General features: G+C 40.1%; 1 protein-coding gene across 1 annotated transcript; it reads left to right on the top strand.

Annotated features, from left to right (window-relative positions):
* Positions 1-8,206: 8,206 nt before the first annotated feature.
* Positions 8,207-14,767, top strand: LOC135539681 (uncharacterized). Its single transcript, XM_064965720.1, has 6 exons — positions 8,207-8,338; positions 8,674-8,700; positions 11,322-11,609; positions 11,874-12,155; positions 13,933-14,244; positions 14,386-14,767. Exons 1-6 carry the CDS (start codon positions 8,281-8,283, stop codon positions 14,490-14,492), a joined length of 1,074 nt encoding a protein of 357 aa, XP_064821792.1. The 5' UTR covers positions 8,207-8,280; the 3' UTR covers positions 14,493-14,767.
* The last annotated feature ends 15 nt before the right edge of the window (positions 14,768-14,782 follow it).

Genomic DNA, 14,782 nt, shown 5'->3' with positions numbered 1-14,782 from the left:
TATACGAATTGCTCAAGTCGTGGACAGATTCTGGGCGGAGTAAAACCTCGCTTCACTTCTTCCCGTGTATCCTTTTTCAAATCCAGGCCTTGAGGTCCACAGCATTAATGATTTATTTTTTTTTCTCCTTGGGGGTGGTTAAACTTCCAGGGAATAAAGAACCAAGAGCACCTGTGGACAGCAATGCTTCCGGTACCTTTTGAATATCAAACTGAAGACCCAATTAGTTCTTGCTCCCCCTTGTGGACAAACTGAAGTGGTACAACATGTTGCATTGCACCATTATGGGCACGGACCCATAACAGACTAGTTTTGAATAACTTCCCATAGATTAATAGTTATGGGAAATGTTTGTTTTGAGATGGTTAGTTCTAACTGTATAGAAAGACTGCTACCACAAACCAGCAGCATCAAAAATTCCATGGTGGAGAGAACAGTGAAAGACCAGTATCAGGGTCGTCCCTCAGGAGACTGGTACCAAGACGTCATGTCCAGTGTGCCGAAGTGTTCCAGGCTCAGATTGGTCTCAACCATCTGCACACTCACTGCCATGGTCAGCAACCTATGATGGATGAACAAAGTCCTGACTGTATAGAAAACACCTTAGCCATCAATATTTTCCAGGAACCGGGACGTCACTGTACTAGTGATACAATTAATCTGGCAGAAGAAGGTACTGATTTTAGCAGGTGTAAGAAACAAGAAACAAAACTTAACAGCTTTTTATTTATATATTTAAAAATATATATATTTATAAACTTGCATCAGTGAATCATTAAACATCTTTACAAACCCCTAGCTACCACCAACACTTATCTACAGGAAAAGTGGAGATGACATTTTACAGCAGCGAGGTCTACACTTAAATGCCACAAACAAGTAGTACAAAAAACTGCTTTATTTAAAAACATACAAAGTGGATAAAAGGAGTGCAGTCACTCTGCTGCTGCCTTCTTTCCTCGTTTCCCTGTGGTTTTAACTTCAGGAGCAGCAGTGTCCCCTGCTGATGGCTCCGAAAGCCTTTTGGAGTGGGTCTGTGGACTTTTCCATGTGAATATTAAAGTCACCAAAGATTAGAATATTATCTGCTATGACTACAAGGTCCGATAGGAATTCAGGGAACTCAATGAGGAACCCTGTATATGGCCCAGGAGGTCTGTAAACAGTAGCTATTAAAAGTGATTGAGTAGGCTGCATAGATTTCATGACTAGAAGCTCAAAAGATGAACATTTATTTATTTGTTGTTGTAAATTGACATTTGCTATCGTAAATGTTAGCAACACCTCTGCCTTTGCGGGATTCATCAGGCTTCAGCCATATTTGTCAGGCCAATCACATCAAGATTGTGATCAGTGATTAGTTAATTGACTATAATTGCCTTTGAAGTGAGGGATCTAACATTAAGGAGTCCTATTTTGAGTTGTGAGGTCTCGTGATCTCTTTCAATAATGACAGAAATGGAGGAGGTCTTTATCCCAGTGAGATTGCTCAGGCGAACACCGCCATGTTTAGTTTTGCCCAACCTAGGTCGAGGCACAGACACGGTCTCAATAGGGATAGCTGAGCTGACTACACCAAGCTGGCAGGCTGGCTAACAGCCTGCTGCCTGGCCTGCACCCTATTTCATTGTGGAGCTAGAGGAGTTGGAGCCCTGTCTATGTTGGTAGATAATATGAGAGCACCCCTCCAGCTAGGATGGAGTCCGTCACTCCTCAGCAGGTCAGGCTTGGTCCTGTTTGTGGGTGAGTCCCACAAATGATCTACAAATTATATATTTTGTGAGGGGCAGAAAACAGAAAACATGATAAAGCCCAAATAGGGAACAGTACCCATGACAAAAGTGTGTGTATACAGTGGGCTCCAAAATTACTGGCACCCCTGACTGGCAATGCACAAACAATACTTAAAAAAAAATATAAACAATATAATTATAGAGAAACTCAAAATACCAACATGTGAGAAATACTGTACTTTATTAATGTTTCAATGGAACCAACCAAAATCATTCAATTATTTAATACAAAATAAATTACCTAAATCAAGGTTTCAGAATTATTGGCACTCCTCATTTAGTACTTTGTGCAACCACCTCTGGGTTTGCACTTAAACTGCCCTCTTCCACTCAGCTCACAGGTTTTCGATTGGATTGAGGTCCGGCAACTGAGATTCCCATGGCAGAACATTGATTTTGTCACATTACCATTTCTGTGTGGATCTTGAGGTATGTTTCGGGTCATTGGCCGTAGGTGGACTTTCCAACAAGACAAGTCCCAGCCTTCTGGCAGAGGCAACCAGATTATCAGCTAAAATTGCCTGATACTTGGTAGAATTAATTATGCCACCAATCTTAACCAGTGCCCCTGGACCTCTGGAATTAAAACAGCCCCAAAACATCACTGACCCCCCCCTCCTCCATATTTCACTGTGGGTATGAGGTGACTCTCCTTGTATGCATCTCTGTTTTGATGCCAGACATGCTGATGCTGTATCTGACCAGAGCACCTTCTTCCAGTCATAAATAAATGACGTTTGGCAAACTCCAAGCGCTTGCGTCTGTGTCTTGGTGTCAGAAAGGGCTTTCTTCTGGCAACCCTTCCAAAGAGCCTGTGGAGGTGGTGTCAGAAAGGGCTTTCTTCTGGCAACCCTTCCAAAGAGCCTGTGGAGGTGGTGTCAGAAAGGGCTTTCTTCTGGCAACCCTTCCAAAGAGCCTGTGGAGGTGGTGTCAGAAAGGGCTTTCTTCTGGCAACCCTTCCAAAGAGCCTGTGGAGGTGGTGTCAGAAAGGGCTTTCTTCTGGCAACCCTTCCAAAGAGCCTGTGGAGGTGGTGTCAGAAAGGGCTTTCTTCTGGCAACCCTTCCAAAGAGCCTGTGGAGGTGGTGTCAGAAAGGGCTTTCTTCTGGCAACCCTTCCAAAGAGCCTGTGGAGGTGGTGTCAGAAAGGGCTTTCTTCTGGCAACCCTTCCAAAGAGCCTGTAGTTGTGGAGGTGGTGTCTGATGGTGCTTTTTGAAAGCTGGTGACCCCAAAACGCCACCAAGGCCTGGAATTCTTTCACAGTGATTCTTGGGGATTTTGTTGCTTCTCTCACCATCCTCCTCCCTATCCTGGGGGGCAAAATGTATTTGCGTCCTCTACCCGTGAGGTTTACAACTGTTCCATATCTTTTGAATTTTCTAATAATTGCCCTGACAGTGCTCAGTGGTATATTCAATCGTTTGTGGATCTTCTTGTTGCCATTACCAGATTTATGAAGGTCTATGACCATCTGTTTCTTTTGAACTGCTAGTTCTTTTGTTTTCATGGTGTTGGATGACAGCGGGAAATTGCATGTGTGTTACCTCATTTTTATACCCTAGTGAAACAGGAAGTGATGTAATGGCTCAATATAGTTCCCTCAGACTTAAATTAGTGGAATTTAATTTGTGGTTTAATTTTGGTAGATGTTATTTACAATAATCTTTAAGGGTGCCATTAATTGTGAAACCTTGATTTGGAGGACATTGATTTTTAATTACATCAAATTATTTTGGTTGGTTCCATTGAAACATTAATAAAGCACAGTATTTATCATGTTGGTATTTTGAATTTATCTCTATAATTTTATTATTTATATTTGTTTAAGCATTGTTTGTGCATTGCCAGTCAGGGGTGCCAGCAATTTTGGAGACCACTGTATATATAAAAAGGCCCTATACACCAAAACCACTTGAACAATGCCAATAGTCTGAACATAACTGAAACCACACTTGCCTCAATGTTTCACCTTCTGCTTTTTGGCTGTAGCCTTTTTAGTGATGTATGTGTATGTATGCAATCATGAACACAATGAGAAGAGAGATACTCATAAAAGTAATTGAATGAGCATTGTTAAATGTCCTCCATTGCAATGGGTGTAGCTCAATAACAATGATCCCATACAATTGGGCAGATTATAGGGTGATGTCTAAATCCTAGGAGTGATGAGCACAATCAATTCAGTGGATTCAGTTTACCGGCTTCCTTGTCCTTAGTCTTCTTGGCTTGGGGGTAAATGGGGGCCCTGCCTTGATTGGGTAACCGATAAAATAAACTGCATAATAACTAAATGTGACTGGTCAATTATGTGAGTCAGGGGTTGGGCCCAAGAGGCAAAAAAACAAATTACTTATTCTATAACCAACCAAGATAACCTGTTATCAACGTTCAAAATACACCAGAGAACATATTTAGCTACAGAGGATCAATAGTTTCTCAAAAATAACTGGATTAAATGTAATAACCAGCATATGCAGGTAACTGCCAAAATAAACCCCCAACAAAGTGTCTTAAAAAGGGTGTTTGTCCTCCACCAGCTGCAAGACGCCTTGGCATAAATTCTACAAATTTACCAAAACAGTGGCAGGAAAACACACCCCACACACCATAAACTTTGTTCCTCATTTATTCAAATGTTTCCTTTATTTTGGTAGTTCCATGTTGCCTACAGTCTGGAAGGCTGCAATTTGGGCAGCATGCATGCCAAATGTACAGCTTGTTGTATTGTGGCCATAGAAAAAATACATCGATTTTTGGATCCTCTTACCCTGGCATTTTGAATGGTAAGTCATGGGTACACTAGCAATGGCTGCCAGTCCTGATCTGAACTGGAACTGCCATCCATGGATGATATGTTGTTGGTTGCAGCTGTTTGCACGTTTCAATATACAAATCATGGGAAAAACATAGTTTGGAAAGCAAATGTCTACTGCTGAAAATAGAAGACAGTCTGTAGAACCAATATAATTCTCAACTCTGTTTGTGACGAGCAACACTAGTTTTTCAAAGTAGCTCACCCTGAGATAGGCTATTGCCAAGAGGAGCGCATTGGCCATCACCGTGAGTAGTAGCATATGGTGGCTTCATCATTACGTGAGTCAGTGTGCCACTGGAAATTGTATTTAATTGCCCAATGTAGTAATATATAAATAAAAACCACTATTCAAACAGGAAAGCTGTTTTAACCTCTTGAATCTAGGGGGCACTATTTTCATTTTTGGAAAAATAACGTACCCAAAGTAAACGGGCTATTTTGTCAGGACAAGATGCTAGAATATGCATATAATTGACAGCTGTGAGTATAACAGAACTGATATTGCAGGCGAAAGCCTGAGAAAAATCCAATCAGGAAGTGACTTCTTTAGAAACCTCTGCGTTCCTATGCGTCCTTATTGAGCAGTGAATGAGATATCAACCAGATTCCTTTTTCTATGGCTTCCTAATGTGTCTAGTGTCACAATACATAGTTTCAGGCTTTCGTTTTGAAAAATTAGCCTGAACGTCAACATTGCGTCAGTGGTCAGCTGGAGTCTCTCAGAGTGTTTTGATCGTGAGGGACAAATGCGGCCATTGTTTCTCTCTTTCCTACTAAGAAGCCATCTGTCCCGGTTGCTATATTATCAAATAGATATTTGAAAAACACCTTGAGGATTGATTATAAACAACGTTTGACATGTTTCTGTCGATTATTATGGAGCTAATTTGGAATATTATTCGGCTTTGTCGTGACCGCAATTTCCGGTCGAATTCTAAGCCAAAGTGAAGAACTAACGGAGTTATTTCGGCTACAAAAATAATATTTTTGGAAAAAAGGAACATTTGCTATCTAACTGGTAGTCTTGTGAGTGAAAACATCCGAAGCTCATCAAAGGTAAACGATTTAATTTGATTGCTTTCCTGATTTTCGTGACCAGGTTGCCTGCTGCTAGCTAGGCATAATGTTATGCTAGGCTATCGATAAACTTACACAAATGCTTGTCTTGCTTTGGCTGTAAAGCATATTTTCAAAATCTGAGATGACAGGGTGATTAACAAAAGGCTAAGCTGTGTTTAAATATACTTCACTTGCGATTTGAATATGAATATTTTCTAGTAATATTTATGTCCGTTGAGTTATGCTAATTAGTGTCAGTTGATGAATACGCTCCCAGATCCGGGATGGGTAGTTACAACATTAACCTCTCTGGGCAACCCGACATGCTAGCGTCCCACCTTGCCAATAATAAATGCAAATGCACTATGCCAAATGCTCATAGCACTCGTTAAAACTCAAACGTTTATTAAAACACACATGCATGGTACTCAATTGAAGCTACACTCGTTGTGAATCTAGCCAACAAGTCAGATTTTTAAAATGATTTTCGGCAAAAGCATGAGAAGCTATTATCTGATAGCATGCAACACCCCGAAATACCTGAAGGGGACGTAAACAAAAGAATTAGCGTAGCCGGCGCTACACAAAACGCATAAATAAAATATAAAACATTCATTAGCTTTGACGAGCTTCTTTGTTGGTTCTCCTATATGTCCCATAAACATCACAATTGGGTCTTTTTTTCGATTAAATCGGTCCTTGTAATACCCAAAATGTCCATTTATGAAGACTGTGTGATCCAGGAAAAACACTGTTTCTAAACGCAACGTTATTTTTAAAAATTAAAAAAGTTGCCTATAAACTTTGACAAAACACTTCAAACTACTTCTGTAATCCAACTTTAGTTATTAGTAAACGTTAATAAACGATCAAATTGATCACGGAGCGATCTGTATTCAATAGGAGCAAGTTTGGAAATCGTCGTCCACTTTCCCCCTTCCATAACTTCCTGCTGTGTACCCGAAGACAGGATGTGCCTATTACTCAAATGACCAAGGATTTACCTGAATAGATTTCACAACACTGGCGACATCGTGTGGAAGCTGTAGGAACTGTAAGCCGGTCGCTATCTATTATACCTTGCAATAGACAATACAGAGACTGGCGGATTGATTTTTTCTTCGTCGATTTTGTGATCAGGTTTCCTTGGGATTTTGACCACGAAACACGTTCTGTTATAGTCACAGACATCATTCAACCAGTTTTAGAAACTTCAGAGTGTTTTCTATCCACACATACTAATCATATGCATATACTATATTCCTGGCATGAGGAGCAGGACGTTGAAATGTTGCGCGATTTTTAACAGAATGTTGAAAAAAGTGGCCCGATCTCTAACAGGTTTTTACATACTCAATTACAATTTTTGGGAAGGAAAACCATTTCACTAATATTGTAAATTATAGGTCATATTTCATAGAAATCTGGAAACATTGGGCATTTACTTTAAGAAGATTTAGCCGTTTGCTATCGAGTTGATGTCCTCACCAATACCCCGCCCTCGATTCCTTTTTTCATGGTCTTGCGTGTCATGTACTTCAACCTCACCAGGTCCACTGATGATTATTTCTCTGTTGCGTAGCCGCGAATGGCCTGTGAGGAGACCCCCTTTCGAGAGTCCAACTCCTTCAACGCTTCTTTAACCAACACCATCGTAGGTGGATGAAGAGGAGTTTTTCGTGCCACAGCAGGTGCTTTGCTGGTTTCTAACAATGAAATAAATAAATGTATCAACCGTAATCTAACCAAATAGCCGTAAAATTAGGCTACTCAAATTGGCCTAAACCGCACATGGTTTTACAAACCCGATTGAGCTTTTCCTGACACTTTTTCATATTTTTTGGGCACATCAGAAAGTGAAGTTACTTCTTTGGTGCCTTCTGCTTTTTCTTTAGGTGGCATGATCAAACGGTTCATCTCAAAGTTAGGCTATATAAAAAAATTAGTTTAAAAACAGCAACTGCATTCTCAGCCTACACACGTTCAATGTTATGCACTTCAAGCAGCACCGCAGCAAAGCACGCGGTTTACCTGAACAGGTGCTGACATTTAGGTACCAGTTAGTACATTCAACGTCAACTGATCAGTCCGAGTAGAGTGAAATCGCTTTTTCTTCTCTCCTCTGTTCCTTCCTTCCATCCTTTCCTTTACTGCGCTTATCAGTTTACCTTCACTGCTCTGGCATATTATTAAACATGACTCACCAAACATAAATGAAATATGAAAACCCTTCTACATTTTAGAGATTATAAAACTCTCAACCACAAATGCAAGGCTTTTGTAGTTAAACTTTGTGCAGCTGTTAAAAACTTCAAACAAAAAGTCGAAGATAAATATTTTTCTCAGAAAGACAAGTTAGTTTGTTGGTTTAAAAAATAAAGACAGACAGCTTTAGAACCTAAAAATAATTACTGATACATGATTCTGAATGTTCAGCCTCCTTGTCCTCTGCAACATGACATTAGCCCACAGTTCCCATATGAGACATCTGTGGTTTTCCTGTGAACAAGCTTCACATCTGCATTTCTTTTGAAACAACAGTTAATCTTTGTCCCAGTCACTACCACCATCTTCTGTGAAGTCAGACTAACAGTATGTATGTAGCTGTCTAAAGAATGACATTGTTCATCCCTGATATGGCTGGTCATCTGTTTTTACTCATCCTCCTTTTCGGTGAGTTATTTTTCCTTCCATCTGTTTGTGGGACAGGATATTCCATTCTTCTTTCCCCTCTTTTAGTATTTACTTTAGGAACTTTTAATATTTCAACATGTTATGGTTATAATAAGTGTGTCTTATTCCATTGATCATCCTACTGATTTTTAATTTCTCTGTCATTATTTTACATGTTGTACAGATAAGAATGACCACTGCTTGATAACATGGCTGTGAATACTGAACATGACTGTTCTGCTTCGCCAGCTTGTGTAAAGTGTTCCAATCTCATGTTTTCTTATTTTTCATAATGGTAAAAAGAGCATGATAATGACCCATTTTGTTATGTCTAGATACCTTCCAGTACCTCAAAGCCAAAGGTCAGTATCATTATAATGACTTTAAAGCTGCAATATGTAACTTTTTGGGCTACCAGACAAAACAACGGGTTACCAAAATATTCAAATAATGATTAACATATTTTCAATAATAACGTTATTTTGATTAATTTATTCATACGATTTCATCCTTCCATGAGATGCTGTATACACTGGGCATACAAAACATTAACATGACATAGACTGATCAGGCAAATCCAGGTGAAAGCTATGATCCCTTATTTATGTCACTTGTTAAAGCCACTTAAATCCGTAAATAGATGAAGGGGAGGAGACAGGTTAAAGACATGGATTGTGTATGTGTGCCATTCAGAGGGGAAAAGGGCAAGACACAATATTTAAGTGCCTTTGAAGGAGGTATGCTACTAGGTGCCAGAACTGTAACAGTGCTGGGTTTTTCACGCTCAACAGTTTCCTGTGTGTATCAAGAATGGTCCACCACCCTAAGGACATCCTGCCAACATGAAACAACTGTGGGAAGGATTGAAGTCAAAATTGGTCATCATCCCTGTGGAATGCTTTCGACACATTGTTAAATCCATGGTCCGACTGTTTGGTATATTCAGTGTAATCCTGACACAAATCTAGGGTTGGTACCCAAGGCAGCTGGTCGATCCATGATGGCTGTCAACGCTCTTAGTCCTTGCTTGCTTGCTAGGCAACTTCGTTTAACACTGTCACGTCAAACAGTGCAGCCAGAATAACAGCAAAGAAGCTGTATTTGCATTTGTTTAAGCTGTTTTCTATAGATCTTTTTTTTTTGGGGGGGGGGGTACATCCTAAGCAATGAGCTAATGACTCGATCCGAGATTTCGCCTGGCATAGAAAATGTGCTCTCTCTCCAGGACATTATTCAGTGAAGCTAGCCCACTTCAGTACACAGTTAACATAATCACTTCAAACTGAAGCTGGAATGACAGTAAACTAGCTGCATTTCGTGTTTTTCTATTGGCATTTCTTTGAATATATCCATTAAAATGATACTGATTCATCATTTTGACTGGCCAAGAAAAGCTGCCAGACTGTCATCTCGACACATTCGTTCATTACTATGTGACAGCTGGAGATGATCAAAATTCAATATTGAAACAATGTTGCAAATGTCGGAGACAGACAGCAAGGTGAATACAAATCTACACTGTTGAAAAATAAATGGGATATAATATCTAAACGCTTTTTACAGTAGAGATCAAATTTATAAATTGCCTGGTGATCTGATGAGATAGTAGATTGAGCAGTCAAATGGGATAGTGAATAGACAATTTTTTGTGTGTTTGCAAACGTTGCGCGCATCGCCCTCCTGCGGAAACGTTTACAAACACAAAAAATAGTCTATTCACTATTCCATTTGACTGCTCAATCCACTATTGTGACAGAACATGGGGGAGTTTTTCTAGAACGCCAACAAAAAAAGCTCCATTTACATGTTGCATAAGAGTGCATCTCACACTACTTTTGGATTAAAATTGGAGTTTAAGGCTTGTATGAATGACCTGCTTAATATAATGTTTGTGTCATCATCGCGAATCAACTGCATTATACTTAAAAATAACATACTTCAACCAGTAAAATCTTTTTTTTATCTTTTGCTGCAGCCTATTGCCATGTCAGTGAGTTTTTAGCATTCTAGCTAACAACTTGCTGCATCCAAAATAGTTATTTTACAAAGATCACAACGGAATATAATTTTAGTGACTGTTCAAGCAAGAATCAACACATCATTATAAGCGTTAGGAGAGCCCCCCCAAAAGTTATTTTGTTTAGCACTAATAAAAACGTAAATCTAGGCTATGTAGAATGTGAGCAGATGGCGTGGCTTTCTTACTGCAGCCAAGAGTCATGCGCATCTGTACGTGACGCCAGTGTGTCGTTCACTGGAAAATATGGAACACCATTTGGGTCTTTGCATTTCAAAAAGATACTCGTGAAATATCACTGTTTGAAGCGTCAAATAACAATATTTGAAGGGTCAAATCAGCTTGTTGACCAATCAGGACCTGGATATGACTGTACGTCACATAATCATTTAACAAGTTCGTTACTTCTTTACGTAGTTATTACAGATTGATGACACTATCACTTGTATTTGATATGTCACAGTGATTCACCGATATGTGTGATGCTGGTAAAGTTTTTGTCTTGTGCACCTGCCGCTGCAGCACAAGCGCAGACACACCTCCCCAAGCTCTGGGACAGTTCTGGTCAGAAAGAAATCCATCACTTCCGTTGTTTGGCTGTGCCCATTTAGCAACTTTCCAAAATGAGCGTATGTCCTGGTGGAAGGATGTAAATAAAACACATTTACTCAGAACAATAATATGTCTTGAATGAAAGACATGTCCTTCATCTTTTGTTTAAATGTTGGTAACCGTTTTACAAAACCCAAATTGCCATCAAAGCCGAGGATTATTCTGTGATAACTCCCTCCTAAGGGCTGTTCTTGGCACAGGCTCTCATTGTTTATTTATTACAGTGTCTGAATTGTTTTTCTCTTTCAAACTCATAATATTATGTGGTACATTATCTGTATGAGTCATTAAACATTGAAAATGAATTTATAATTAAATTAAAAAAGACACTCCATCATCTCTCTGATCTCACAGATCTTCCTCAGCCCAGTCTAACAGTGATTCCTGCAGTCATCAAAGAGAGAGACTCAGTTCAGCTGAACTGTCAGACTCCTCCATCAGTCTCTGAGTGTTACTTCAAAATAGAGGGGAAAGTGGAATTCACCCTTCCATCACCCTGTCAACAGACACTCACAGGAACACTACTGGTGAGGTGGACAGGTCAGAGTTCACCAGCTGAGGTCAAAATACAATGTCAGTACAGTGCTACAGGTTCACAGTTTAGATCCCTATACAGTGAGCCGTCAACAGTCACAATTCAGGGTAAGAAGCCTATTTGAATGGTTGTAAACAATGAACTGTTGTGCCATCATTACCATGTTCCTCTTGGGATATGTTATCATACAGTGTGTTGTCATAATCTATTACATGAAGCAATCAAGTAATATATTATATCTCCTTAAGTTCCCATACTGTCGCTGCATAAAGTAATTGACTCAAGATCCTTAAGTCTGAAATAACAAGGAGTGATTAGGCTATCAGTACATTTCTCAAAACCACAAAATGCTAAATGCTTAATTCTCACAGACCTTCCTCAGCTGACAGTGAGTTCTACAGTCATCAGAGAGACAGAATCAGTTCAGCTGAGTTGTGAGACTCCTCCATCTCTGCCTGTGTCTCACTGTTACTTCAACATAGAGGGGAGGAAGAATCTTCCAGACTCATCCTGTACTCAGACACTCACAGGAACAGAGCTGCTCAAGAGGTCTGGTCCAACATTTCCAGCTGTGGTCAAAGTGACGTGTTACTACACTGTATGGAGGTCTCACACATCTCCTTTTAGTGACCCTGTCTCAGTCACTGTTCAGGGTAAGTAGGTGGTTTAAACAAAGATACACTTCACTGTTATACCTGAGCCCCTGTGTGGCTCAGTCGGTAGAGCATGGCGCTTGCAACGCCAAGCGTCGTGGGTTCGATTCCCACTGGGGCCACCCATATGTAAAAGTAGTGGCCCCAGCCGACTTGTAAGTCGCTTTGGACAAAAGCGTCTGCTAAATGGGATATATATACCGTATTAATTATGCTCGTTCTGAAAATGAGATTTTCTATCGTATTTCCCTAAAGTCTTCATTGCACATAATGATAGGATTTACTGTACTTTGTTAAAACATAAATGCTGACATAGTTGAACATTTTATTAATGGAGTTTCCATACTGTTAGTATGTATGGATTATCTGTAATGTTTTTTTAAAATGCAAAGTTCAAAGAGACCCTCCTCCCAGGCTGACAGTCAGTTCTACAGTCATCAGAGAGAGACTCAGTTCAGCTGACTCCTCCATCTGGTTCTGTGTCTCAGTGTTACCTAAACCCTCACCCTGTACGAGGTCACTCACGGGGACTGAGCTGCTCTCGTGGACAGGTTAAAGTTCATCTGTTGAGATCAAACTGAGATGTTTTTACACAGTAGAAACTCACTATAGATCGACGCACAGTGGTTCTGTCTCTCTTACTATTCTTGGTAAGAAATTATTATTCAGATTGTCTTAAATGATTCTGTTTAAATCACAATCTCATCCAATGTCATTTCAAAATGTTTGTTGTGAAGACAATAAATCCATAGAATATTTGAAATGTTTATGTCAAAAGTAGAGTTCTTATATCCCACGCAAATAACCACAGAGAGGCCAAAGTACAATCAAAGGTTCTTTATAAACTCAGCCTTATACAGTATCACTACGGTCCTATTAGAAACATGTAAATAGTCTGGGATTTAGGGCTGTAGGCTAACTAGAAGCAACGGGACAAACTAACACAGCGATTGACTCCCGATTGGTGGCCAATGTTCAATTCTGGTCCTTCTGAGCAGAGTTTGTTTGTTCGGTTTTCCCCGAGTAGGATTAGTTCGGCTCTCCCCGAACAGGCTTCGGCTCTTCCTACTGAGCAGGGATTGTTAGTCGATGGCTGGTCTGGTAGTCAATTCCTGGTTTGGTGTTCAGTGGTAGGTCGCCTTCTGTCCCTCACTCTGCACCGGCCTGGCTGTGTATTAGAGTTGGGTGTAGCCTCTCAGCGGGCGTCAAGCGTGACCCCCGTGTCTGGGGGAAACATACAATTAGAGCATGTACTGGCCAACAATTGGGGTCACACTCACGTTCGAAACAAGCACTTTCCTTTAGTAGTGTTATAAAGTGCTTTGTGATTTGTGTCTTTCCCACAGCAGGCGACCAGCGGAAACGAGAAGCAAGTCGGTCGAGATGTCCCTGGTTCAGTTCCTTTTTAACTCTAGTTCTGGGGCGTGTTTAGCAATTTGTTTAGGGAGGGAGAAGGTGATATAGAATCATCTCAATGTCAGTTTAGTCTGTGTTAATTTTTGGAATCACAGTACACCATACAAGCAAGCAAAATAGTCCATGCGATTCAATTTGATTCACACGTGGGAATGTAAGGAATTAAGTGAAAGGCAATCGTTGTAAATACACAGCACACAAGATTAAAAGGCACTCATAAATAGGAATGATATCAAATAAGACATGCTGTTAGTTAATATAAAGAGAATGGCAGGCTCTTGTTTAGTAAGAGTGTCACTTGTGACATATACATTACATTCAAAAAGAGTGATGCAAAAAGGAGTCTGTCTTTTCCCAACAGATCCAAAACCTGACATTACAGTCGAATTTGATGAGGACTTCAACATCATCTGTTTGATTCGTGGATCAGTCAGTCCTGACACCACCTGTAACCTGTATGTTGGAGAGGAGAGTCAGCCATCCTTCACAGCACAGATCAAGAAGAGAAAAGCAATCTCAGCATCCGGACAGCAGTTCTGTCAATTCACTCCAAAACATAGTGATCTGATCAGTCGTCTACAGTCAGTGAGGCGTAAGGAGGTGAGCTGTGACTACAGAGTGAGCTCAGGACCAAACTCTCTCTCTCCACGTAGTGATGGACACAGCTTTGCACGTGAGTCATTATCTAAACAAATCTATCAGTGCTGCAGGTCTTCATGATCTGAGTCACTTTTATTTCAGCATCTTCTTAGTATGACTATATTAATTCTGACCAACAAACAAAATACCACATTTCAATACCAAATGATTTCAGATCTGGTGGGAGTTCACATCAGTGATCCAACAACTATACAGACACCTTCTATAGCAGGTAGGCTACACATTTGTGCTTTTAAAGTGGCACTGCTTTTATTTTTATAGCAACACAAGTTTCAGCAATAAGAATAGTTGTGTTAATGTCTGGGATCATCAGCACAAGTATTATAATGTCTGTGCTCATCTAGTAGTGTTTAGATCGTATCTATACTCTGTTAGGCTTCAGCTGTTAGTTACATGGGGACCTTATTCTAGGAAGCTGATAACAACAATCAACACCTTATCTGTCCTGAAAGACTTGATCACCTTATGAATTGGTCTCATCATCTCTATAATGAGGAGAAATATAATCTACCAGGGCAGGAAGCAACCTGTCCATAGTGATTTTATAGTCC

The sequence above is a fragment of the Oncorhynchus masou genome, chromosome 5, assembly GCF_036934945.1.
Source record: "Oncorhynchus masou masou isolate Uvic2021 chromosome 5, UVic_Omas_1.1, whole genome shotgun sequence".
Lineage (NCBI taxonomy): Eukaryota > Metazoa > Chordata > Actinopteri > Salmoniformes > Salmonidae > Oncorhynchus > Oncorhynchus masou.
Note: the sequence above shows the minus strand (reverse complement) of the source record. Positions and strands in the feature narration are given on the sequence as shown.